Source organism: Panulirus ornatus, chromosome 6, assembly GCF_036320965.1.
Source record: "Panulirus ornatus isolate Po-2019 chromosome 6, ASM3632096v1, whole genome shotgun sequence".
Taxonomy (NCBI): domain Eukaryota; kingdom Metazoa; phylum Arthropoda; class Malacostraca; order Decapoda; family Palinuridae; genus Panulirus; species Panulirus ornatus.
The window spans coordinates 36,180,271-36,204,993 of NC_092229.1; the positions used below are offsets into that span (position 1 = coordinate 36,180,271).

The window sequence follows — 24,723 nt, forward strand, 5'->3', positions numbered from 1 at the left end:
ATAGTCCACGCCTCGCAACCATACAACATTGTTGGAACCACTATTCCTTCAAACATATATATCCCTGGGGATAGGGGAAAAATAATACTTTCCACGAATTCCCTGCGTGTCGTATAAGGCGACTAAAAGGGGAGGGGGCTGGAAATCCTCCCCTCTTTTTTTTTTTTTGATTTTCTAAAAGAAGGAACAGAGAAGGGGGCCAGGTGAGGATATGCCCTCATAGGCCCAGTTCTCTGTTCTCAACGCTACCTATATATATATATATATATATATATATATATATATATATATATATATATATATATATATATATATATATATATATCTTTTCTTTCAAACTGTTCGCCATTTCCCGCATTAGCGAGGTAGCGTTAAGAATAGAGGACTGGGCCTTTGAGGGAATACCCTCACCTGGCCCAATTCTCTGTTCCTTCTTTTGGAAAATTAAAAAAAAAAAAAAAAACGAGAGGGGAGGATTTCCAGCCCCCCGCTCCCTCCCCTTTTAGTCGTCTTTTACGACACGCAGGGAATACGTGGGAAGTATTCTTTGTCCCCTATCCCCAGGGATATATATATATATATATATATATATATATATATATATATATATATATATATATATATATATATATATATATATATATATATATATATATATTAGTTAAGAGTAACTTAACTAAGTTGAGAGTAAATGTGAATAAGAGCAAGGTTATTAGGTACAGTAGGGTTGAGGGTCAAGTCAATTGGGAGGTAAGTTTGAATGGAGAAAAACTGGAGGAAGTAAAGTGTTTTAGGTATCTGGGAGTGGATCTGGCAGCGGATGGAACCATGGAAGCGGAAGTGGATCATAGGGTGGGGGAGGGGGCGAAAATCCTGGGAGCCTTGAAGAATGTGTGGAAGTCGAGAACATTATCTCGGAAAGCAAAAATGGGTATGTTTGAAGGATTAGTGTTTCCAACAATGTTGTATGGTTGCGAGGCGTGGGCTATGGATAGAGTTGTGCGCAGGAGGGTGGATGTGCTGGAAATGAAATGTTTGAGGACAATATGTGGTGTGAGGTGGTTTGATCGAGTAAGTAATGTAAGGGTAAGAGAGATGTGTGGAAATAAGATGAGCGTGGTTGAGAGAGCAGAAGAGGGTGTTTTGAAATGGTTAGGGCACATGGAGAGAATGAGTGAGGAAAGATTGACCAAGGGGATATATGTGTCAGAGGTGGAGGGAACGAGGAGAAGTGGGAGACCAAATTGGAGGTGGAAAGATGGAGTGAAAAAGATTTTGAGTGATCGGGGCCTGAACATGCAGGAGGGTGAAAGGCGTGCAATGAATAGAGTGAATTGGAACGATGTGGTATACCGGGGTCGACGTGCTGTCAATGGATTGAACCAGGGCATGTGAAGTGTCTGGGGTAAACCATGGAAAGTTTTGTGATGCCTGGGTGTGTAAAGGGAGCTATGGTTCTATTAGCACACATCTCTTTTTCCCTTTCATTACTTACTCGATCAAACCACCTCACACCACATATAGTCCTCAAACATCTCATTTCCAGCACATCCATCCTCCTCCGCACAACCCTATCTATAGCCCATGCCTCACAACCATATGACAATATTGGAACCACTATTCTTTTAAACATACCCATTTTGCTCTCTGAGATAACGTTCTCGCCTTCCTCACATTCTTCAACGCTCCCAGAACCTTCGCCCCCTCCCCCACCCTGTGACTCACTTCAACTTTCATTGTTCCATCAGCTGCCATTCCTTGCACGCCTTTCACCCTCCTGCATGTTCAGGCCCCGATTACTCAAAATCTTTTTCACTCCATCTTTCCTGCTCCAATTTGGTCTCCCACTTCTGCTCGTTCTCTCCACCTTTGACACATATATCCTCTTTGTCAATCTTTCCTCGCTCATTCTCTTCATGTGACCAAACCATTTCAAAACACCCTCTTCTGCTCTCTCAATCACACTCTTTTTTTTATTACGACACATCTCTCTTACTATTTCGTTCCTTGCTCGATCAAACCACCTCACACCACATATTGCCCTCAAACATCTCATTTCCAGCACATTCACCCTCCTCCGCACAATATGTATAGCCTATGCCTCGTGACCATATAAGATTGTCGGAAGTACTATTCCTTCAAACATACCCTTTTTTGCTTTCCAAGATAACGTTCTTGCCTTCCACACATTTTTCAACGCTCCCACGCCCCCTCCCCCACCCTATGATTCACTTCCGCTTCCATGGTTCCATCCGCTGCCAAATCCACTCCCAGATATCTAAATCACTTCACTTGTTCAAGTTTTTCTCCATTCGAACTTACCTCCCAATTGACTTGTCCTTCATCCCTACTGTACCTGATAACATTGAAATGTATAGGTACATATATGTGCGTCTGTGGGCGTTAATGTATATACATGTGTATGTGGGTGGGTTGGGCCATTCTTTCGTCTGTTTCCTTGCGCTACCTCGCTAACGTCGGAGAGAACGACAAAGTATAAAAAAAAAAATAGATTATAATACTACTTCTGCTGATAATGAGAATGATAGTAATGGCAATAATACAAAAATTTGATGATTATCGTAATACGGCAATATTTGTGGGGCCTGGTTGTGTTATAGGGTGCACTGGTTTTTGTGCGTTGTACATGACAGATATAGAGTTCATGTGAGGATATGAGACTGTTGCATCTTGTGTTCCTGGTGCTAGCTCGCTATCGCGGTAAATAGCTAACTTATATATGAAAAATGGTTATTATTATGATAACTCATTGTCACCCATACTAATTTTACCGAACCGCCTTACAGCGAAAATTAACTGAAAGCGAAGTTGTTCAGGCTTATCTTATATTTTCTTTCGCTTATGTTTCATGTCTAATGCGCTTGAGATAATATGTGTATTTGGTTCTATAAAAGGGATTCTTTTTTCATAGAATTCACCTCAAACTGCACTGTTTAGATAAAAAAAAAAAAAAATATAGAGGTATGTCCACTCGAACAATATTGCTGTATGTTTCCTTGCTTTAAGATCCGTCTTCTTGAACACCTTTCAACATAATGGTTGTCAAATATTTTATTATCCATGGTATTACTCATCGGCTATTACGGTTATCAGTTGAGATAGAACACCTTTTCAAACTAGACAGAAAATTAGATTCTTTTACTGATTGTAAGAAAGTTATCTAAACATTTAGAGTCGTCTACAAGGGTTCAAGTAATATTGTGTCGTCTATATTCTTCGTATGTACTTATACTTGTTTACATCTGGTTGTTGTTATTATTGTCCGTCATGACGGAACTTTAGCATTTCTGTTCCTTGAATTTGGAACATTATAGTGAGATTAGGAACCAAAATGTGGAGATGGAGGGGATCGACTACAGTACCGAGGCGTTTGAGAAGTATTATGAGGTGTACGAGGAGATAGGAAGGTGAGAAGAACCAGGTCTGGGTGAGGCAGGTCACCCACCTGCCTCGCCCGTAACCCACCTGTCATTAATGTGACACATGATCAAATGATGTTGTAATGACTTAAAGGTATTTTGATGGATTTTGATGAGTGACTCAAATCATGCGGGACTTGATGATGAGTTATTTTTATCAGTTCTTATACCAAATACAGCAGTGAATCGAATGCCAGAGAACAGCTCACTGGCGACTGTGGACTTGTAAGTTGGGAATGATGCTGTAGCTCAGGAGGCAGACAGATGCCTCTGTTGCGGTGTGATTCTCACCCCAGAGTGTGCTGGGCATCCCTGGTTCATCATGTAAGGGGAGACCTTTATTATTGCAAGCAAATGCTGTTGCAGATGTGAAGCATGCAGGCTAAAATAGCTTTGTTGCATGCCTGTATATCTATGCATTAAACTGTGGACATGCAATTTTAGTAAAGTGTCCGTTTCTGGATGCATTTGCTCTAGCTTTGGGATCCTCTGTATAATTTCATTGGATTCGTTTGGTATAAGAAAAAGGAATTACATGCTTTTCTTTCATTAGCAATCCTTTCTTATTATTTGATGATAAATAATCCCCTAGCAAAGAGGACTATCAAGGACTGAGAAAATGTGGTTGAATGATAGTAAGGTAAAATGTAAAAAACCTTAAAAAAGAACCATAACTTCTATTCTCAAGAGCTAAAGATTGATTGTGCATTCTAGAAATGGATAATTTGGGTGGTATCAAATGGATGGCACCATGCATGATAAGGTTTAGAATGGATCTGTGTAGTGTAGCAGTTAAGTGTTGCTTTCCATGACAAATACAGGGGCTGCCCAGAGGCGAGCTCTATGTTCAAATCTTGATTCAGCAGTCGGTCCACTCTCAACCCAGTTATTCATCCTCCCCACGATTAGTCGATTGAATAGATACTTGGCTTAGGCTAGAGTATTTCTGTATATGCATAGTGTTAATGAGATGGCCTTTTGTAGGGCATTCAATTGTCAGTGCCATCTCAGTCAGCATAAAAAAGTACAGATAATTAGAGTTCTTCAAAATTATAGGAATGACATATCTGTAGATGTATTTAGGAATGTTTTATAAGCATCTGACGCTTTTAGTTCATATCATGTTCCATAACATAGATTGCGGAACATTTGGTCTGAAACGTGGTTGATAAAATTCGAGCTGAACAAATGTAAAGTAATGAGGAAATGTAAAGTAATGCTAGGAAAAGACAACAAAAGCCCCATTCATTCACACTCAGTCTCTAGCTGTCATGCAATAATGCCCGAAACCACAGCTCCCTTTCCACATCCAGGCCCCACACAACTTTCCATGGTTTACCCCAGACGCTTCACATGCCCTGATTCAATCCACTGACAGCACGTCAACCCCGGTATACCACATCGATCCAATTCACTCTATTCCTTGCCCGCCTTTCACCCTCCTGCATGTTCAGGCCCCGATCACTCAAAATCTTTTTCACTCCATCATTCCACCTCCAATTTGGTCTCCCACTTCTCCTCGTTCCCTCCACCTCCGACACATATATCCTCTTGGTCAATCTTTCCTCACTCATTCTCTCCATGTGCCCAAACCATTTCAAAACACCCTCTTCTGCTCTGTCAACCACGCTCTTTTTATTTCCACACATCTTTCTTACCCTTACATTACTTACTTGATCAAACCACCTCACAAAACACATTGTCCTCAAATATCTCATTTCCAGCACATCCACCCTCCATTGCACAACTCTATCCATAGCCCACGCCTCGCTTTCCGAGATAATGTTCTCGACTTCCACACATTCTTCAAGGCTCCCAGGATTCTCGCCCCCTCCCCCACCCTATGATTCACTTCTGCTTCCATGGTTCCATCCGCTGCCAGATCCACTCCAAGATATCTAAAACACTTTACTTCCTCCAGTTTTTCTCCAGTCAAACTTACCTCCCAATTGACTTGACCCTCAACCCTACTGTACCTAATAACTTTGCTCTTATTCACATTTACTCTTAACTTTCTTCTTTCACACACTTTACCAAACTCAGTCACCAGCTTCTGCAGTTTCTCACATGAATCAGCCACCAGCGCTGTATCATCAGCGAACAACAACTGACTCACTTCCCAAGCTCTCTCATCCACAACAGACTTCATACTTGCCCCTCTTTCCAAAACTCTTGCATTCACCTCCCTAACAACCCCATCCATAAATAAATTAAACAACCATGGAGAGATCACACACCCCTGCCACAAACCTACATTCACTGAGAACCAATCACTTTCCTCTCTTCCTACACGTACACATGCCTTACATCCTTGATAAAAACTTTTCACTGCTTTTAACAACTTACCTCCCACACCATATATTCTTAATACCTTCCACAGAGCATCTCTATCAACTCTATCATATGCCTTCTCTAGATCCATAAATGCTACATGCAAATCCATTTGCTTTTCAAGGTATTTCTCACATACATTCTTCAAAGCAAACACCTGATCCACACATCCTCTACCACTTCTGAAACCACACTGCTCTTCCCCAATCTGATGCTCTGTACATGCCTTCACCCTCTCAATCAATACCCTCCCATATGATTTACCAGGAATACTCAACAAACTTATACCTCTGTAATTTGAGCACTCACTCTTATCCCCTTTGCCTTTGTACAATGGCACTATGCACGCATTCCGCCAATCCTCAGGCACCTCACCATGAGTCATACATACATTAAATAACCTTACCAACCAGTGAACAATACAGTCACCCCCTTTTTTAATAGATTCCACTGCAATACCATCCAAACCTGCTGCCTTCCCGGCTTTCATCTTCCGTAAAGCTTTTACTACCTCTTCTCTATTTACGAAATCATTTTCCCTAACCCTCTCACTTTGCACACCACCTCGACCAAAACACCCTATATCTGCCACTCTGTCATCAAACACATTCAACAAATCTTCAAAATACTCACTCCATCTCCTTCTCACATCACCACTACTTGTTATCACCTCCCCATTAGCGCCCTTCACTGAAGTTCCCATTTGCTCCCTTGTCTTACGCACTTTATTTACCTCCTTCCAGAACATCTTTTTTTCTCCCTAATGATACTCTCTCACCCCAACTCTCATTTGCCCTCTTTTTCACCTCTTTCACCTTTCTCTTGACCTCCTGTCTCTTTCTTTTATACATCTCCCACTCAATTTCATTTTTTCCCTGCAAAAATCGTCCAAATGCCTCTCTCTTCTCTTTCACTAATAATCTTTCTTCTTCATCCCACCACTCACTACCCTTTCTTATCAACCCACCTCCCACGCTTCTCATGCCACAAGCATATATATATATATATATATATATATATATATATATATATATATATATATATTTTTTTTTTTTTTTTTTTTTTTATACTTTGTCGCTGTCTCCCGCGTTTGCGAAGTAGCGCAAGGTAACAGACGAAAGAATTGGCCCAACCCACCCCCCCATACACATGTATATACATATGTCCACACACGCAAATATACATACCTACACAGCTTTCCATGGTTCACCCCAGACGCTTCACATGCCTTGATTCAATCCACTGACAGCACGTCAGCCCCGGTATGCCACATCGCTCCAATTCACTCTATTCCTTGCCCTCCTTTCACCCTCCTGCATGTTCAGGCCCCGATCACACAAAATCTTTTTCACTCCATCTTTCCACCTCCAATTTGGTCTCCCTCTTCTCCTTGTTCCCTCCACCTCCGACACATATATCCTCTTGGTCAATCTTTCCTCACTCATTCTCTCCATGTGCCCAAACCATTTCAAAACACCCTCTTCTGCTCTCTCAACCACGCTCTTTTTATTTCCACACATCTCTCTTACCCTTACGTTACTTACTCGATCAAACCACCTCACACCACACATTGTCCTCAAACATCTCATTTCCAGCACATCCATCCTCCTGCGCACAACTCTATCCATAGCCCACGCCTCGCAACCATACAACATTGTTGGAACCACTATTCCTTCAAACATACCCATTTTTGCTTTCCGAGATAATGTTCTCGACTTCCACACATTTTTCAAGGCTCCCAAAATTTTCGCCCCCTCCCCCACCCTATGATCCACTTCCGCTTCCATGGTTCCATCCGCTGACAGATCCACTCCCAGATATCTAAAACACTTCACTTCCTCCAGTTTTTCTCCATTCAAACTTACCTCCCAATTGACTTGACCCTCAACCCTACTGTACCTAATAACCTTGCTCTTATTCACATTTACTCTTAACTTTCTTCTTCCACACACTTTACCAAACTCAGTCACCAGCTTCTGCAGTTTCTCACATGAATCAGCCACCAGCGCTGTATCATCAGCGAACAACAACTGACTCACTTCCCAGGCTCTCTCATCCCCAACAGACTTCATACTTGCCCCTCTTTCCAGGACTCTTGCATTCACCTCCCTAACAACCCCATCCATAAACAGATTAAACAACCATGGAGACATCACACACCCCTGCCGCAAACCTACATTCACTGAGAACCAATCACTTTCCTCTCTTCCTACACGTACACATGCCTTACATCCTCGATAAAAACTTTTCACTGCTTCTAACAACTTGCCTCCCACACCATATATTCTTAATACCTTCCACAGAGCATCTCTATCAACTCTATCATATGCCTTCTCCAGATCCATAAATGCTACATACAAATCCATTTGCTTTTCTAAGTATTTCTCACATACATTCTTCAAAGCAAACACCTGATCCACACATCCTCTACCACTTCTGAAACCGCACTGCTCTTCCCCAATCTGATGCTCTGTACATGCCTTCACCCTCTCAATCAATACCCTCCCATATAATTTACCAGGAATACTCAACAAACTTATACCTCTGTAATTTGAGCACTCACTCTTATCCCCTTTGCCTTTGTACAATGGCACTATGCACGCATTCCGCCAATCCTCAGGCACCTCACCATGAGTCATACATACATTAAATAACCTTACCAACCAGTCAACAATACAGTCACCCCCTTTTTTAATAAATTCCACTGCAATACCATCCAAACCTGCTGCCTTGCCGGCTTTCATCTTCCGCAAAGCTTTTACTACCTCTTCTCTGTTTACCAAATCATTTTCCCTAACCCTCTCACTTTGCACACCACCTCGACCAAAACACCCTATATCTGCCACTCTGTCATCAGACACATTCAACAAACCTTCAAAATACTCATTCCATCTCCTTCTCACATCACCACTACTTGTTATCACCTCCCCATTTACGCCCTTCACTGAAGTTCCCATTTGCTCCCTTGTCTTACGCACCCTATTTACCTCCTTCCAGAACATCTTTTTATTCTCCCTAAAATTTACTGATAGTCTCTCACCCCAACTCTCATTTGCCCTTTTTTTCACCTCTTGCACCTTTCTCTTGACCTCCTGTCTCTTTCTTTTATACTTCTCCCACTCAATTGCATTTTTTCCCTGCAAAAATCGTCCAAATGCCTCTCTCTTCTCTTTCACTAATACTCTTACTTCTTCATCCCACCACTCACTACCCTTTCTAAACAGCCCACCTCCCACTCTTCTCATGCCACAAGCATCTTTTGCGCAATCCATCACTGATTCCCTAAATACATCCCATTCCTCCCCCACTCCCCTTACTTCCATTGTTCTCACCTTTTTCCATTCTGTACACAGTCTCTCCTGGTACTTCCCCACACAGGTCTCCTTCCCAAGCTCACTTATTCTCACCACCTTCTTCACCCCAACATTCACTCCTCTTTTCTGAAAACCCATACTAATCTTCACCTTAGCCTCCACAAGATAATGATCAGACAACCCTCCAGTTGCACCTCTCAGCACATTAACATCCAAAAGTCTCTCTTTCGCACGCCTGTCAATTAACACGTAATCCAATAACGCTCTCTGGCCATCTCTCCTACTTACATAAGTATACTTATGTATATCTCGCTTTTTAAACCAGGTATTCCCAATCATCAGTCCTTTTTCAGCACATAAATCTACAAGCTCTTCACCATTTCCATTTACAACACTGAACACCCCATGCATACCAATTATTCCCTCAACTGCCACATTACTCACCTTTGCATTCAAATCACCCATCACTATAACCCGGTCTCGTGCATCAAAACCGCTAACACACTCATTCAGCTGCTCCCAAAACACTTGCCTCTCATGATCTTTCTTCTCATGCCCAGGTGCATATGCACCAATAATCACCCACCTCTCTCCATCAACTTTCAATTTTACCCATATTAATCGAGAATTTACTTTCTTACATTCTATCACATACTCCCACAACTCCTGTTTAAGGAGTATTGCTACTCCTTCCCTTGCTCTTGTCCTCTCACTAACCCCTGACTTCACTCCCCAGACATTTCCAAACCACTCTTCCCCTTTACCCTTGAGCTTCGTTTCACTCAGAGCCAAAACATCCAGGTTCCTTTCCTCAAACATACTACCTATCTCTCCTTTTTTCACATCTTGGTTACATCCACACACATTTAGGCACCCCACTCTGAGCCTTCGAGGAGGATGATCACTCCCCGCGTGACTCCTTCTTCTGTTTCCCATTTTATATATATATATATATATATATATATATATATATATATATATATATATTTTTTTTTTTTTTTTTATACTTTGTCGCTGTCTCCCGCGTTTGCGAGGTAGCGCAAGGAAACAGACGAAAGAAATGGCCCAACCCACCCCCATACACATGTATATACATACGTCCACACACGCAAATATACATACCTACACAGCTTTCCATGGTTTACCCCAGACGCTTCACATGCCTTGATTCAATCCACTGACAGCACGTCAGCCCCAGTATACCACATCGATCCAATTCACTCTGTTCCTTGCCCTCCTTTCACCCTCCTGCATGTTCAGGCCCCGATCACACAAAATCTTTTTCACTCCATCTTTCCACCTCCAATTTGGTCTCCCTCTTCTCCTTGTTCCCTCCACCTCCGACACATATATCCTCTTGGTCAATCTTTCCTCACTCATCCTCTCCATGTGCCCAAACCACTTCAAAACACCCTCTTCTGCTCTCTCAACCACGCTCTTTTTCTTTCCACACATCTCTCTTACCCTTACGTTACTCACTCGATCAAACCACCTCACACCACACATTGTCCTCAAACATCTCATTTCCAGCACATCCATCCTCCTGCGCACAACTCTATCCATAGCCCACGCCTCGCAACCATACAACATTGTTGGAACCACTATTCCTTCAAACATACCCATTTTTGCTTTCCGAGATAATGTTCTCGACTTCCACACATTCTTCAAGGCCCCCAGAATTTTCGCCCCCTCCCCCACCCTATGATCCATTTCCGCTTCCATGGTTCCATCCGCTGCCAGATGCACTCCCAGATATCTAAAACACTTCACTTCCTCCAGTTTTTCTTCATTCAAACTCACCTCCCAGTTGACTTGACCCTCAGCCCTACTGTACCTAATAACCTTGCTCTTATTCACATTTACTCTTAACTTTCTTCTTCCACACACTTTACCAAACTCAGTCACGAGCTTCTGCAGTTTCTCACATGAATCAGCCACCAGAGCTGTATCATCAGCGAACAACAACTGACTCACTTCCCAAGCTCTCTCATCCCCAACACACTTCATACTTGCCCCTCTTTCCAAAACTCTTGCATTTACCTCCCTAACAACCCCATCCATAAACAAATTAAACAACCATGGAGACATCACACACCCCTGCCGCAAACCTACATTCACTGAGAACCAATCACTTTCCTCTCTTCCTACACGTACACATGCCTTACATCCTCGATAAAAACTTTTCACTGCTTCTAACAACTTGCCTCCCACACCATATATTCTTAATACCTTCCACAGAGCATCTCTATCAACTCTATCATATGCCTTCTCCAGATCCATAAATGCTACATACAAATCCATTTGCTTTTCTAAGTATTTCTCACATACATTCTTCAAAGCAAACACCTGATCCACACATCCTCTAGCACTTCTGAAACCACACTGCTCTTCCCCAATCTGATGCTCTGTACATGCCTTCACCCTCTCAATCAATACCCTCCCATATAATTTACCAGGAATACTCAACAAACTTATACCTCTGTAATTTGAGCACTCACTCTTATCCCCTTTGCTTTTGTACAATGGCACTATGCACGCATTCCGCCAATCCTCAGGCACCTCACCATGAGTCATACATACATTAAATAACCTTACCAACCAGTCAACAATACAGTCACCCCCTTTTTTAATAAATTCCACTGCAATACCATCCAAACCTGCTGCCTTGCCGGCTTTCATCTTCCGCAAAGCTTTCACTACCTCTTCTCTGTTTACCAAATCATTTTCCCTAACCCTCTCACTTTGCACACCACCTCGACCAAAACACCCTATATCTGCCACTCTATCATCAAACACATTCAACAAACCTTCAAAATACTCACTTCATCTCCTTCTCACATCACCACTACTTGTTATCACCTCCCCATTTGTGCCCTTCACTGAAGTTCCCATTTGCTCCCTTGTCTTAGGCACTTTATTTACCTCCTTCCAGAACATCTTTTTATTCTCCCTAAAATTTAATGATACTCTCTCACCCCAACTCTCATTTGCCCTTTTTTTTTTCTTTGTCGCTGTCTCCCGCGTTTGCGAGGTAGCGCAAGGAAACAGACGAAAGAAATGGCCCAACCCATCCCCATACACATGTATATACATACGTCCACACACGCAAATATACATACCTACACAGCTTTCCATGGTTTACCCCAGATACTTCACATGCCCTGATTCAATCCATTGACAGCAAGTCAACCCCGGTATACCACATATATATATGGGAAGTGAGTCAGTTGTTGTTCGCTGATGATACAGCGCTGGTGGCTGAATCATGTGAGAAACTGCAGAAGCTGGTGACTGAGTTTGGTAAAGTGTGTGAACGAAGAAAGTTAAGAGTAAATGTGAATAAGAGCAAGGTTATTAGGTACAGTAGGGTTGAGGGTCAAGTCATTTGGGAGGTGAGTTTGAATGGAGAAAAACTGGAGGAAGTGAAGTGTTTTAGATATCTGGGAGTGGATCTGGCAGCGGCAAAAATGGGTATGTTTGAAGGAATAGTGGTTCCAACAATGTTGTATGGTTGCAAGACGTGGGCTATGGATAGAGTTGTGCGCAGGAGTGTGGATGTGCTGGAAATGAGATGTTTGAGGACATTGTGTGGTGGTGTGAGGTGGTTTGATGGAGTAAGTAATGTAAGGGTAAGAGAGATGTGTGGAAATAAAAAGAGCGTGGTTGAGAGAGCAGAAGAGGGTGTTTTGAAATGGTTTGGGCACATGGAGAGAATGAGTGAGGAAAGATTGAGCAAGAGGATATATGTGTCGGAGGGGGAGGGAACGAGGAGAAGTGGGAGACCAAATTGGAGGTGGAAAGATGGAGTGAAAAAGATTTTGAGTGATCGGGGCCTGAACATGCAGGAGGGTGAAAGGCGGGCAAGGAATAGAGTGAATTGGATCGATGTGGTATACCGGGGTTGACGTGCTGTCAGTGGATTGAATCAGGGCATGTGAAGCGTCTGGGGTAAACCATGGAAAGTTGTGTGGGGCCTGGATGTGGAAAGGGAGCTGTGGTTTCGGGCATTATTGCATGACAGCTGGAGACTGAGTATGAACGAATGGGGCCTTTGTTATCTTTTCCTCGTGCTACCTCGCACACATGAGGGGGAGGGGGATGGTATTCCATGTGTGGCGAGGTGGCAATGGGAAGGAATAAAGGCAGGCAGTGTGAATTTTGTGCTTGGTTATATATGTATGTGTCTGTGTGTGTATATATATGTGTACATTGAGATGTATGGGTGAGTAGGTTTACGTGTATGGATGTGTATGTATATACATGTGTATGGGGGTGGGTTGGGCCATTTCTTTCTTCTGTTTCCTTGCGCTACCTCGCAAATGCGGGAGACAGCGACAAAGCAAAATAAAAAAGAAAATAATAATATATATATATGGGAACTTCAGTGAACGGCACAAATGGGGAGGTAGCGCAAGGAAAACAGACGAAAGAAATGGCCCAACCCACCCCCATACACATGTATATAAGTACGTCCACACACGCAAATATACATACCTACACAGCTTTCCATGGTTTACCCCAGACGCTTCACATGCCCTGATTCAATCCACTGACAGCACGTCAACCCCGGTATACCACATCGCTCCAATTCACTCTATTCCTTGCCCTCCTTTCACCCTCCTGCATGTTCAGGCCCCGATCACACAAAATCTTTTTCACTCCATCTTTCCACCTCCAATTTGGTCTCCCTCTTCTCCTCATTCCCTCCACCTCCAACACATATATCCTCTTGGTCAATCTTTCCTCACTCATTCTCTCCATGTGCCCAAACCATTTCAAAACACCCTCTTCTGCTCTCTCAACCACGCTCTTTTTATTTCCACACATCTCTCTTACCCTTATGTTACTTATTCGATCAAACCACCTCACACCACACATTGTCTTCAAACATCTCATTTCCAGCACATCCATCCTCCTGCGCACAACTCTATCCATAGCCCACGCCTCGCAACCATACAACATTGTTGGAACCACTATTCCTTCAAACATACCCATTTTTGCTTTCCGAGATAATGTTCTCGACTTCCACACATTCTTCAAGGCTCCCAGAATTTTCGCCCCCTCCCCCACCCTATGATCCACTTCCGCTTCCATGGTTCCATCCGTTGCCAGATCCACTCCCAGATATCTAAAACACTTCACTTCCTCCAGTTTTTCTCCATTCAAACTCACCTCCCAATTGACTTGACCCTCAACCCTACTGTACCTAATAACCTTGCTCTTATTCACATTTACTCTTAACTTTCTTCTTTCACACACTTTACCAAACTCAGTCACCAGCTTCTGCAGTTTCTCACATGAATCAGCCACCAGCGCTGTATCATCAGCGAACAACAACTGACTCACTTCCCAAGCTCTCTCATCCCCAACAGACTTCATACTTGCCCCTCTTTCCAAAACTCTTGCATTCACCTCCCTAACAACCCCATCCATAAACAAATTAAACAACCATGGAGACATCACACACCCCTGCCGCAAACCTACATTCACTGAGAACCAATCACTTTCCTCTCTTCCTACACGTACACATGCCTTACATCCTCGATAAAAACTTTTCACTGCTTCTAACAACTTTCCTCCCACACCATATATTCTTAATACCTTCCACAGAGCATCTCTATCAACTCTATCATATGCCTTCTCCAGATCCATAAATGCTACATACAAATCCATTTGCTTTTCTAAGTATTTCTCACATACATTCTTCAAGGCAAACACCTGATCCACACATCCTCTACCACTTCTGAAACCACACTGCTCTTCCCCAATCTGATGCTCTGTACATGCCTTCACCCTCTCAATCAATACCCTCCCATATAATTTACCAGGAATACTCAACAAAGTTATACCTCTGTAATTTGAGCACTCACTCTTATCCCCTTTGCCTTTGTACAATGGCACTATGCACGCATTCCACCAATCCTCAGGCACCTCACCGTGAGTCATACATACATTAAATAACCTTACCAACCAGTCAACAATACAGTCACCCCCTTTTTTAATAAATTCCACTGCAGTACCATCCAAACCTGCTGCCTTGCCGGCTTTCATCTTCCGCAAAGCTTTTACTACCTCTTCTCTGTTTACCAAATCATTTTCCCTAACCCTCTCACTTTGCACACCACCTCGACCAAAACACCCTATATCTGCCACTCTATCATCAAACACATTCAACAAACCTTCAAAATACTCACTCCATCTCCTTCTCACATCACCACTACTTGTTATCACCTCCCCATTTGCGCCCTTCACTGAAGTTCCCATTTGCTCCCTTGTCTTACGCACTTTATTTACCTCCTTCCAGAACATCTTTTTATTCTCCCTAAAATTTAATGATACTCTCTCACCCCAACTCTCATTTGCCCTTTTTTTCACCTCTTGCACCTTTCTCTTGACCTCCTGTCTCTTTCTTTTATACATCTCCCACTCAGCTGCATTTTTTCCCCGCAAAAATCGTCCAAATGCCTCTCTCTTCTCTTTCACTAATACTCTTACTTCTTCATCCCACCACTCACTACCCTTTCTAATCAACCCACCTCCCACTCTTCTCATGCCACAAGCATCTTTTGCACAATCCATCACTGATTCCCTAAATACATCCCATTCCTCCCCCACTCCCCTTACTTCCATTGTTCTCACCTTTTTCCATTCTGTACTCAGTCTCTCCTGGTACTTCCTCACACAAGTCTCCTTCCCAAGCTCACTTACTCTCACCACCCTCTTCACCCCAACATTCACTCTTTTTTTCTGAAAACCCATATATATATATATATATATATATATATATATATATATATATATATATATATATATATATATATATATATATATGTTTGAAGGAATAGTGGTTCCAACAATGTTGTATGGTTGCGAGGTGTGGGCTATGGATAGAGCTGTGCGCAGGAGGGTGGATGTACTGGAAATGAGATGTTTGAGGACAAAGTGTGGTCTGAGGTGGTTTGATCGAGTAAGTAATGTAAGGGTAAGAGAGATGTGTGGTAATAGAAATAGCGTGGTTGAGAGAGCAGAAGAGGGTGTTTTGAAATGGTTTGGGCACATGGAGAGAATGAGTGAGGAAAGATTGACCAAGGGGCTATATATGTCTGAGGTGGAGGGAACGAGAAGTGGGAGACCAAATTGGAGGTGGAAAGATGGAGTGAAAAAGATTTTGAGTGATCGGGGCCCAAACATGCAGGAGGGTGAAAGGCGGGCAAGGAATAGAGTGAATTGGATCGATGTGGTATACCGGGGTCGACATGCTGTCAGTGGATTGAATCAGGGCATGTGAAGCGTCTTGGGTAAACCATGGAAAGTTTTGTGGGGCCTGGATGTGGAAAGGGAGCTGTGGTTTCGGGCATTATTGCATGACAGCTAGAGACTGAGTGTGAACGAATGGTGCCTTTGTTGTCTTTTCCTAGCACTACCTCGCACACACGAGGGGGGAGGGGGATGGTATTTCATGTGTGGCGAGGTGGCGATGGGAATGAATAAAGGCAGACAGTGTGAATTGTGTGCATGGGTATATATGTTTGTGTCTGTGTGTGTATATATATGTGTACATTGAGATGTATTGGTATGTATATTTGCGTGTGTGGACGTGTATATATATACATGTGTATGGGGGTGGGTTGGGCCATTTCTTTCGTCTGTTTCCTTGCGCTACCTCGCAAACGCGGGAGACAGCGACAAAGCAAAATAAATAAATAAATAAATGAATATATATATGTGTATGTATATATATATATATATATATATATATATATATATATATATATATATATATATATATATATATATATATTCCTGTTCCTATGAGTCCACGGGGAAAATGAAACACGGGGAAAATGGACTCATAGGAATATATCTTGATCACGCGTAAAATTGTGATCCTTTCCAATATATATATATATATATATATATATATATATATATATATATATATATATATATATATATATAAGTTTTTATCGAGGATGTAAGGCATGTGTACGTGTAGGAAGAGAGGAAAGTGATTGGTTCTCAGTGAATATAGGTTTGCGGCAGGGGTGTGTGATGTCTCCATGGTTGTTTAATTTGTGTATGGATGGGGTTGTTAGGGAGGTGAATGCAAGAGTTTTGGAAAGAGGGGCAAGTATGAAGTCTGTTGGGGATGAGAGAGCTTGGGAAGTGAGTCAGTTGTTGTTCGCTGATGATACAGCGCTGCTGGCGGATTCATGTGAGAAACTGCAGAAGCTGGTGACGGAGTTTGGTAAAGTGTGTGAAAGAAGAAAGTTAAGAGTAAATGTGAATAAGAGCAAGGTTATTAGGTACAGTAGGGTTGAGGGTCAAGTCAATTGGGAGGTGAGTTTGAATGGAGAAAAACTGGAGGAAGTGAAGTGTTTTAGATATATATATATATATATATATATATATATATATCTTTCTTTCTTTCAAACTATTCGCCATTTCCCGCATTAGCGAGGTAGCGTTAAGAACAGAGGACTGGGCCTTTGAGGGAATACCCTCACCTGGCCCAATTCTCTGTTCCTTCTTTTGGAAAATTAAAAAAAAAACGAGAGGGGAGGATTTCCAGCCCCCCGCTCCCTCCCCTTTTAGTCGCCTTCTACGACACGCAGGGAATACGTGGGAAGTATTCTTTCTCCCCTATCCCCAGGGATAATATATATATATATATATATATATATATATATATATATATATATATATATATATATTTTTTTTTTTTTTTTTTTTTTTTTTTATACTTTGTCGCTGTCTCCCGCGTTTGCGAGGTAGCGCAAGGAAACAGACGAAAGAAATGGCCCAACCCCCCCCATACACATGTACATACACACGTCCACACACGGAAATATACATACCTACACAGCTTTCCATGGTTTACCCCGGACGCTTCACATGCCTTGATTCAATCCACTGACAGCACGTCAACCCCTGTATACCACATCGCTCCAATTCACTCTATTCCTTGCCCTCCTTTCACCCTCCTGCATGTTCAGGCCCCGATCACACAAAATCCTTTTCACTCCATCTTTCCACCTCCAATTTGGTCTCCCTCTTCTCCTCGTTCCCTCCACCTCCGACACATATATCCTCTTGGTCAATCTTTCCTCACTCATTCTCTCCATGTGCCCAAACCATTTCAAAACACCCTCTTCTGCTCTCTCAACCACGCTCTTTTTATTTCCACACATCTCTCTTACCCTTACGTTACTTACTCGATCAAACCACCTCACACCACACATTGTCCTCAAACATCTCATTTCCAGCACATCCATCCTCCTGCGCACAACTCTATCCATAGCCCACGCCTCGCAACCATACAACATTGTTGGAACTACTATTCCTTCAAACATACTCATTTTTGCTTTCCGGGATAATGTTCTCGACTTCCACACATTTTTCAAGGCTCCCAAAATTTTCGCCCCCTCCCCCACCCTATGATCCACTTCCGCTTCCATGGTTCCATCCGCTGACAGATCCACTCCCAGATATCTAAAACACTTCACTTCCTCCAGTTTTTCACCATTCAAACTCACCTCTCAATTGACTTGACCCTCAACCCTACTGTACCTAATAACCTTGCTCTTATTCACATTTACTCTTAACTTTCTTCTTTCACACACTTTACCAAACTCAGTCACCAGCTTCTGCAGTTTCTCACATGAATCAGCCACCAGCGCTGTATCATCAGCGAACAACAACTGACTCACTTCCCAAGCTCTCTCATCCCCAACAGACTTCATACTTGCCCCTCTTTCCAAAACTTGCATTCACCTCCCTAACAACCCCATCCATAAACAAATTAAACAACCATGGAGATATCACACACCCCTGCCACAAATCTACATTCACTGAGAACCAATCACTTTCCTCTCTTCCTACACGTACACATGCTTTACATCCTCGATAAAAACTTTTCACTGCTTCTAACAACTTTCCTCCCACACCATATATTCTTAATACCTTCCACAGAGCATCTCTATCAAATCTATCATATGCCTTCTCCAGATCCATAAATGCTACATACAAATCCATTTGCTTTTCTAAGTATTTCTCACATACATTCTTCAAAGCAAACACCTGATCCAAACATCCTCTACCACTTCTGAAACCACACTGCTCTTCCCCAATCTGATGCTCTGTACATGCCTTCACCCTCTTAATCAATATCCTCCCATATAATTTACCAGGAATACTCAACAAACTTATATCTCTGTAATTTGAGCACTCACTCTTATCCCCTTTGCCTTTGTACAATGGCACTATGCACGCATTCCGCCAATCCTCAGGCACCTCACCATGAGTCATACATACATTAAATAACCTTACCAACCAGTCAACAATACAGTCACCCCCTTTTTTGATAAATACAGTCCCTTAGCCTAGCGGTTAGCATGCCTTCCTCTTGCACAAGGGGTCCCAGGTTCGATCCTGGTGTTGGAGCTTTGTATGTTCTATGAAGGTGTGCGTTCATATACACTTTATTCGTATTCATATAACTCCACGTTGTACAGTCAGGTTCGGTAAAACGCTATCAGCTGGCTATGTGTTCTTTTTGGAAACAACCGATAGACCCCATTGCTCACCACTGTGAGACGAAGGGTATTCGAGTACTTAGTATTTCGAATAGTTGTTTCCTATTATACAGTCCCTTAGCCTAGCGGTTAGCATGCCTTCCTCTTGCACAAGGGGTCCCAGGTTCGATCCTGGCTGTTGGAGCTTTGTATGTTCCATGAAGGTGCGCGTTCATATACACTTTATTCGTATTCATATAACTCCGCGTTGTACAGTCAGGTTCGGTAAAACGCTATCAGCTGGCTATGTGTTCTGTTCGGAAACAACCGATAGACCCAGTTGCTCACCATTGTGAGACAAAGGGTATTCGAGTACTTAGTATTTCGAATAGTTGTTTCCTATTATACAGTCCCTTAGCGTAGCGGTTAGCATGCCTTCCTCTTGCACAAGGGGTCCCAGGTTCGATCCTGGCTGTTGGAGGTAAATAGGGTGCGTAAGACAAGGGAGCAAATGGGAACTTCAGTGAAGGGCGTAAATGGGGAGGTGAAAACAAGTAGCGGTGATATGAGAAGGAGATGGAATGAGTATTTTGAAGGTTTGTTGAATGTGTCTGATGACAGAGTGGCAGATATAGGGTGTTTTGGTCGAGGTGGTGTGCAAAGTGAGAGGGTTAGGGAAAATGATTTGGTAAACAGAGAAGAGGTAGTAAAAGCTTTGCGGAAGATGAAAGCCGGCAAGGCAGCAGGTTTGGATGGTATTGCAGTGGAATTTATTAAGAAAGGGGGTGACTGTATTGTTGACTGGTTGGTAAGGTTATTTAATGTATGTATGACTCATGGTGAGGTGCCTGAGGATTGGCGGAATGCGTGCATAGTGCCATTGTACAAAGGCAAAGGGGATAAGAGTGAGTGCTCAAATTACAGAGGTATAAGTTTGTTGAGTATTCCTGGTAAATTATATGGGAGGGTATTGATTGAGAGGGTGAAGGCATGTACAGAGCATCAGATTGGGGAAGAGCAGTGCGGTTTCAGAAGTGGTAGAGGATGTGTGGATCAGGTGTTTGCTTTGAAGAATGTATGTGAGAAATACTTAGAAAAGCAAATGGATTTGTATGTAGCATTTATGGATCTGGAGAAGGCATATGATAGAGTTGATAGAGATGCTCTGTGGAAGGTATTAAGAATATATGGTGTGGGAGGCAAGTTGTTAGAAGCAGTGAAAAGTTTTTATCGAGGATGTAAGGCATGTGTACGTGTAGGAAGAGAGGAAAGTGATTGGTTCTCAGTGAATGTAGGTTTGCGGCAGGGGTGTGTGATGTCTCCATGGTTGTTTAATTTGTTTATGGATGGGGTTGTAAGGGAGGTAAATGCAAGAGTCCTGGAAAGAGGGGCAAGTATGAAGTCTGTTGGGGATGAGAGAGCTTGGGAAGTGAGTCAGTTGTTGTTCGCTGATGATACAGCGCTGGTGGCTGATTCATGTGAGAAACTGCAGAAGCTGGTGACTGAGTTTGGTAAAGTGTGTGGAAGAAGAAAGTTGAGAGTAAATGTGAATAAGAGCAAGGTTATTAGGTACAGTAGGGGTGAGGGTCAAGTCAATTGGGAGGTGAGTTTGAATGGAGAAAAACTGGAGGAAGTGAAGTGTTTTAGATATCTGGGAGTGGATCTGTCAGCGGATGGAACCATGGAAGCGGAAGTGGATCATAGGGTGGGGGAGGGGGCGAAAATTTTGGGAGCCTTGAAAAATGTGTGGAAGTCGAGAACATTATCTCGGAAAGCAAAAATGGGTATGTTTGAGGGAATAGTGGTTCCAACAATGTTGTATGGTTGCGAGGCGTGGGCTATGGATAGAGATGTGCGCAGGAGGATGGATGTGCTGGAAATGAGATGTTTGAGGACAATGTGTGGTGTGAGGTGGTTTGATCGAGTAAGTAACGTAAGGGTAAGAGAGATGTGTGGAAATAAAAAGAGCGTGGTTGAGAGAGCAGAAGAGGGTGTTTTGAAATGGTTTGGGCACATGGAGAGAATGAGTGAGGAGAGATTGACCAAGAGGATATATGTGTCGGAGGTGGAGGGAACGAGGAGAAGAGGGAGACCAAATTGGAGGTGGAAAGATGGAGTGAAAAAGATTTTGTGTGATCGGGGCCTGAACATGCAGGAGGGTGAAAGGAGGGCAAGAAATAGAGTGAATTGGTGTCATGTGGTATACAGGGGTTGACGTGCTGTCAGTGGATTGAAGCAAGGCATGTGAAGCGTCTGGGGTAAACCATGGAAAGCTGTGTAGGTATGTATATTTGCGTGTGTGGACGTGTGTATGTACATGTGTATGGGGGGGGGTTGGGCCATTTCTTTCGTCTGTTTCCTTGCGCTACCTCGCAAACGCGGGAGACAGCGACAAATTATAAAAAAAAAAAAAAAAAAAAAAAAAAAAATATATATATATATATATATATTTTATTTTATTTTTTTATTATACTTTGTCGCTGTCTCCCATGTTTGCGAGGTAGCGCAAGGAAACAGACGAAAGAAATGGCCCAACCCCCCCCCCCATACACATGTATATACATACGTCCACACACGCAAATATACATACCTACACAGCTTTCCATGGTTTACCCCAGACGCTTCACATGCCTTGATTCAATCCACTGACAGCACGTCAACCCCGGTATACCACATCGCTCCAATTCGCTCTATTCCTTGCCCTCCTTTCACCCTCCTGCATGTTCAGGCCCCGATCACACAAAATCTTTTTCACTCCATCTTTCCACCTCCAATTAGGTCTCCCTCTTCTCCTCGTTCCCTCCACCTCCGACACATATATCCTCTTGGTCAATCTTTCCTCACTCATTCTCTCCATGTGCCCAAACCACTTCAAAACACCCTCTTCTGCTCTCTCAACCACGCTCTTTTTATTTCCACACATCTCTCTTACCCTTACGTTACTCACTCGATCAAACCACCTCACACCACACATTGTCCTCAAACATCTCATTTCCAGCACATCCATCCTCCTGCGCACAACTCTATCCATAGCCCACGCCTCGCAACCATACAACATTGTTGGAACCACTATTCCTTCAAACATACCCATTTTTGCTTTCCGAGATAATGTTCTCGACTTCCACACATTCTTCAAGGCCCCCAGAATTTTCGCCCCCTCCCCCACCCTATGATCCACTTCCGCTTCCATGGTTCCATCCGCTGCCAGATCCACTCCCAGATATCTAAAACACTTCACTTCCTCCAGTTTTTCTCCATTCAAACTCACCTCCCAATTGACTTGACCTCAACCCTACTGTACCTAATAACCTTGCTCTTATTCACATTTACTCTTAACTTTCTTCTTCCACACACTTTACCAAACTCAGTCACCAGCTTCTGCAGTTTCTCACATGAATCAGCCACCAGCGCTGTATCATCAGCGAACAACAACTGACTCACTTCCCAAGCTCTCTCATCCCCAACAGACTTCATACTTGCCCCTCTTTCCAAAACTCTTGCATTTACCTCCCTAACAACCCCATCCATAAACAAATTAAACAACCATGGAGACATCACACACCCCTGCCGCAAACCTACATTCACTGAGAACCAATCACTTTCCTCTCTTCCTACACGTACACATGCCTTACATCCTCGATAAAAACTTTTCACTGCTTCTAACAACTTTCCTCCCACACCATATATTCTTAATACCTTCCACAGAGCATCTCTATCAACTCTATCATATGCCTTCTCCAGATCCATAAATGCTACATACAAATCCATTTGCTTTTCTAAGTATTTCTCACATACATTCTTCAAGGCAAACACCTGATCCACACATCCTCTACCACTTCTGAAACCACACTGCTCTTCCCCAATCTGATGCTCTGTACATGCCTTCACCCTCTCAATCAATACCCTCCCATATGATTTACCAGGAATACTCAACAAACTTATACCTCTGTAATTTGAGCACTCACTCTTATCCCCTTTGCCTTTGTACAATGGCACTATGCACGCATTCCGCCAATCCTCAGGCACCTCACCATGAGTCATACATACATTAAATAACCTTACCAACCAGTCAACAATACAGTCACCCCCTTTTTTAATAAATTCCACTGCAATACCATCCAAACCTGCTGCCTTGCCGGCTTTCATCTTCCACAAAGCTTTCACTACCTCTTCTCTGTTTACCAAATCATTTTCCCTAACCCTCTCACTTTGCACACCACCTCGACCAAAACACCCTATATCTGCCACTCTATCATCAAACACATTCAACAAACCTTCAAAATACTCCCTCCATCTCCTTCTCACATCACCACTACTTGTTATCACCTCCCCATTTGCGCCCTTCACTGAAGTTCCCATTTGCTCCCTTGTCTTACGCACTTTATTTACCTCCTTTCAGAACATCTTTTTATTCTCCCTAAAATTTAATGATACTCTCTCACCCCAACTCTCATTTGCCCTTTTTTTCACCTCTTGCACCTTTCTCTTGACCTCCTGTCTCTTTCTTTTATACATCTCCCACTCAGTTGCATTTTTTCCCTGCAAAAATCGTCCAAATGCCTCTCTCTTCTCTTTCACTAATACTCTTACTTCTTCATCCCACCACTCACTACCCTTTCTAATCAACCCACCTCCCACTCTTCTCATGCCACAAGCATCTTTTGCGCAATCCATCACTGATTCCCTAAATACATCCCATTCCTCCCTCACTCCCCTTGCTTCCATTGTTCTCACCTTTTTCCATTCTGTACTCAGTCTCTCCTGGTACTTCCTCACACAGGTCTCCTTCTCAAGCTCACTTACTCTCACCACCCTCTTCACCCCAACATTCACTCTTCTTTTCTGAAAACCCATACAAATCTTCACCTTAGCCTCCACAAGATAATGATCAGACATCCCTCCAGTTGCACCTCTCAGCACATTAACATCCAAAAGTCTCTCTTTCGCACGCCTGTCAATTAACACGTAATCCAATAACGCTCTCTGGCCATCTCTCCTACTTACATAAGTATACTTATGTATATCTCGCTTTTTAAACCAGGGTATTCCCAATCATCAGTCCTTTTTCAGCACATAAATCTACAAGCTCTTCACCATTTCCATTTACAACACTGAACACCCCAT

At 42.8% G+C, this 24,723-nt stretch overlaps 1 protein-coding gene across 1 annotated transcript in view; it reads left to right on the forward strand.

The window, feature by feature from the left end:
* Positions 1-3,278: 3,278 nt before the first annotated feature.
* LOC139748906 (death-associated protein kinase 1-like) overlaps positions 3,279-24,723 on the forward strand; it is a 1,274,027-nt gene continuing 1,252,582 nt past the window's right edge. Inside the window, exon 1 of the mRNA XM_071662270.1 lies at positions 3,279-3,428. Coding sequence (XP_071518371.1) covers positions 3,361-3,428 — 68 coding nt within the window. The 5' untranslated portion in view covers positions 3,279-3,360. The remainder of the gene's footprint in view (positions 3,429-24,723) is intronic.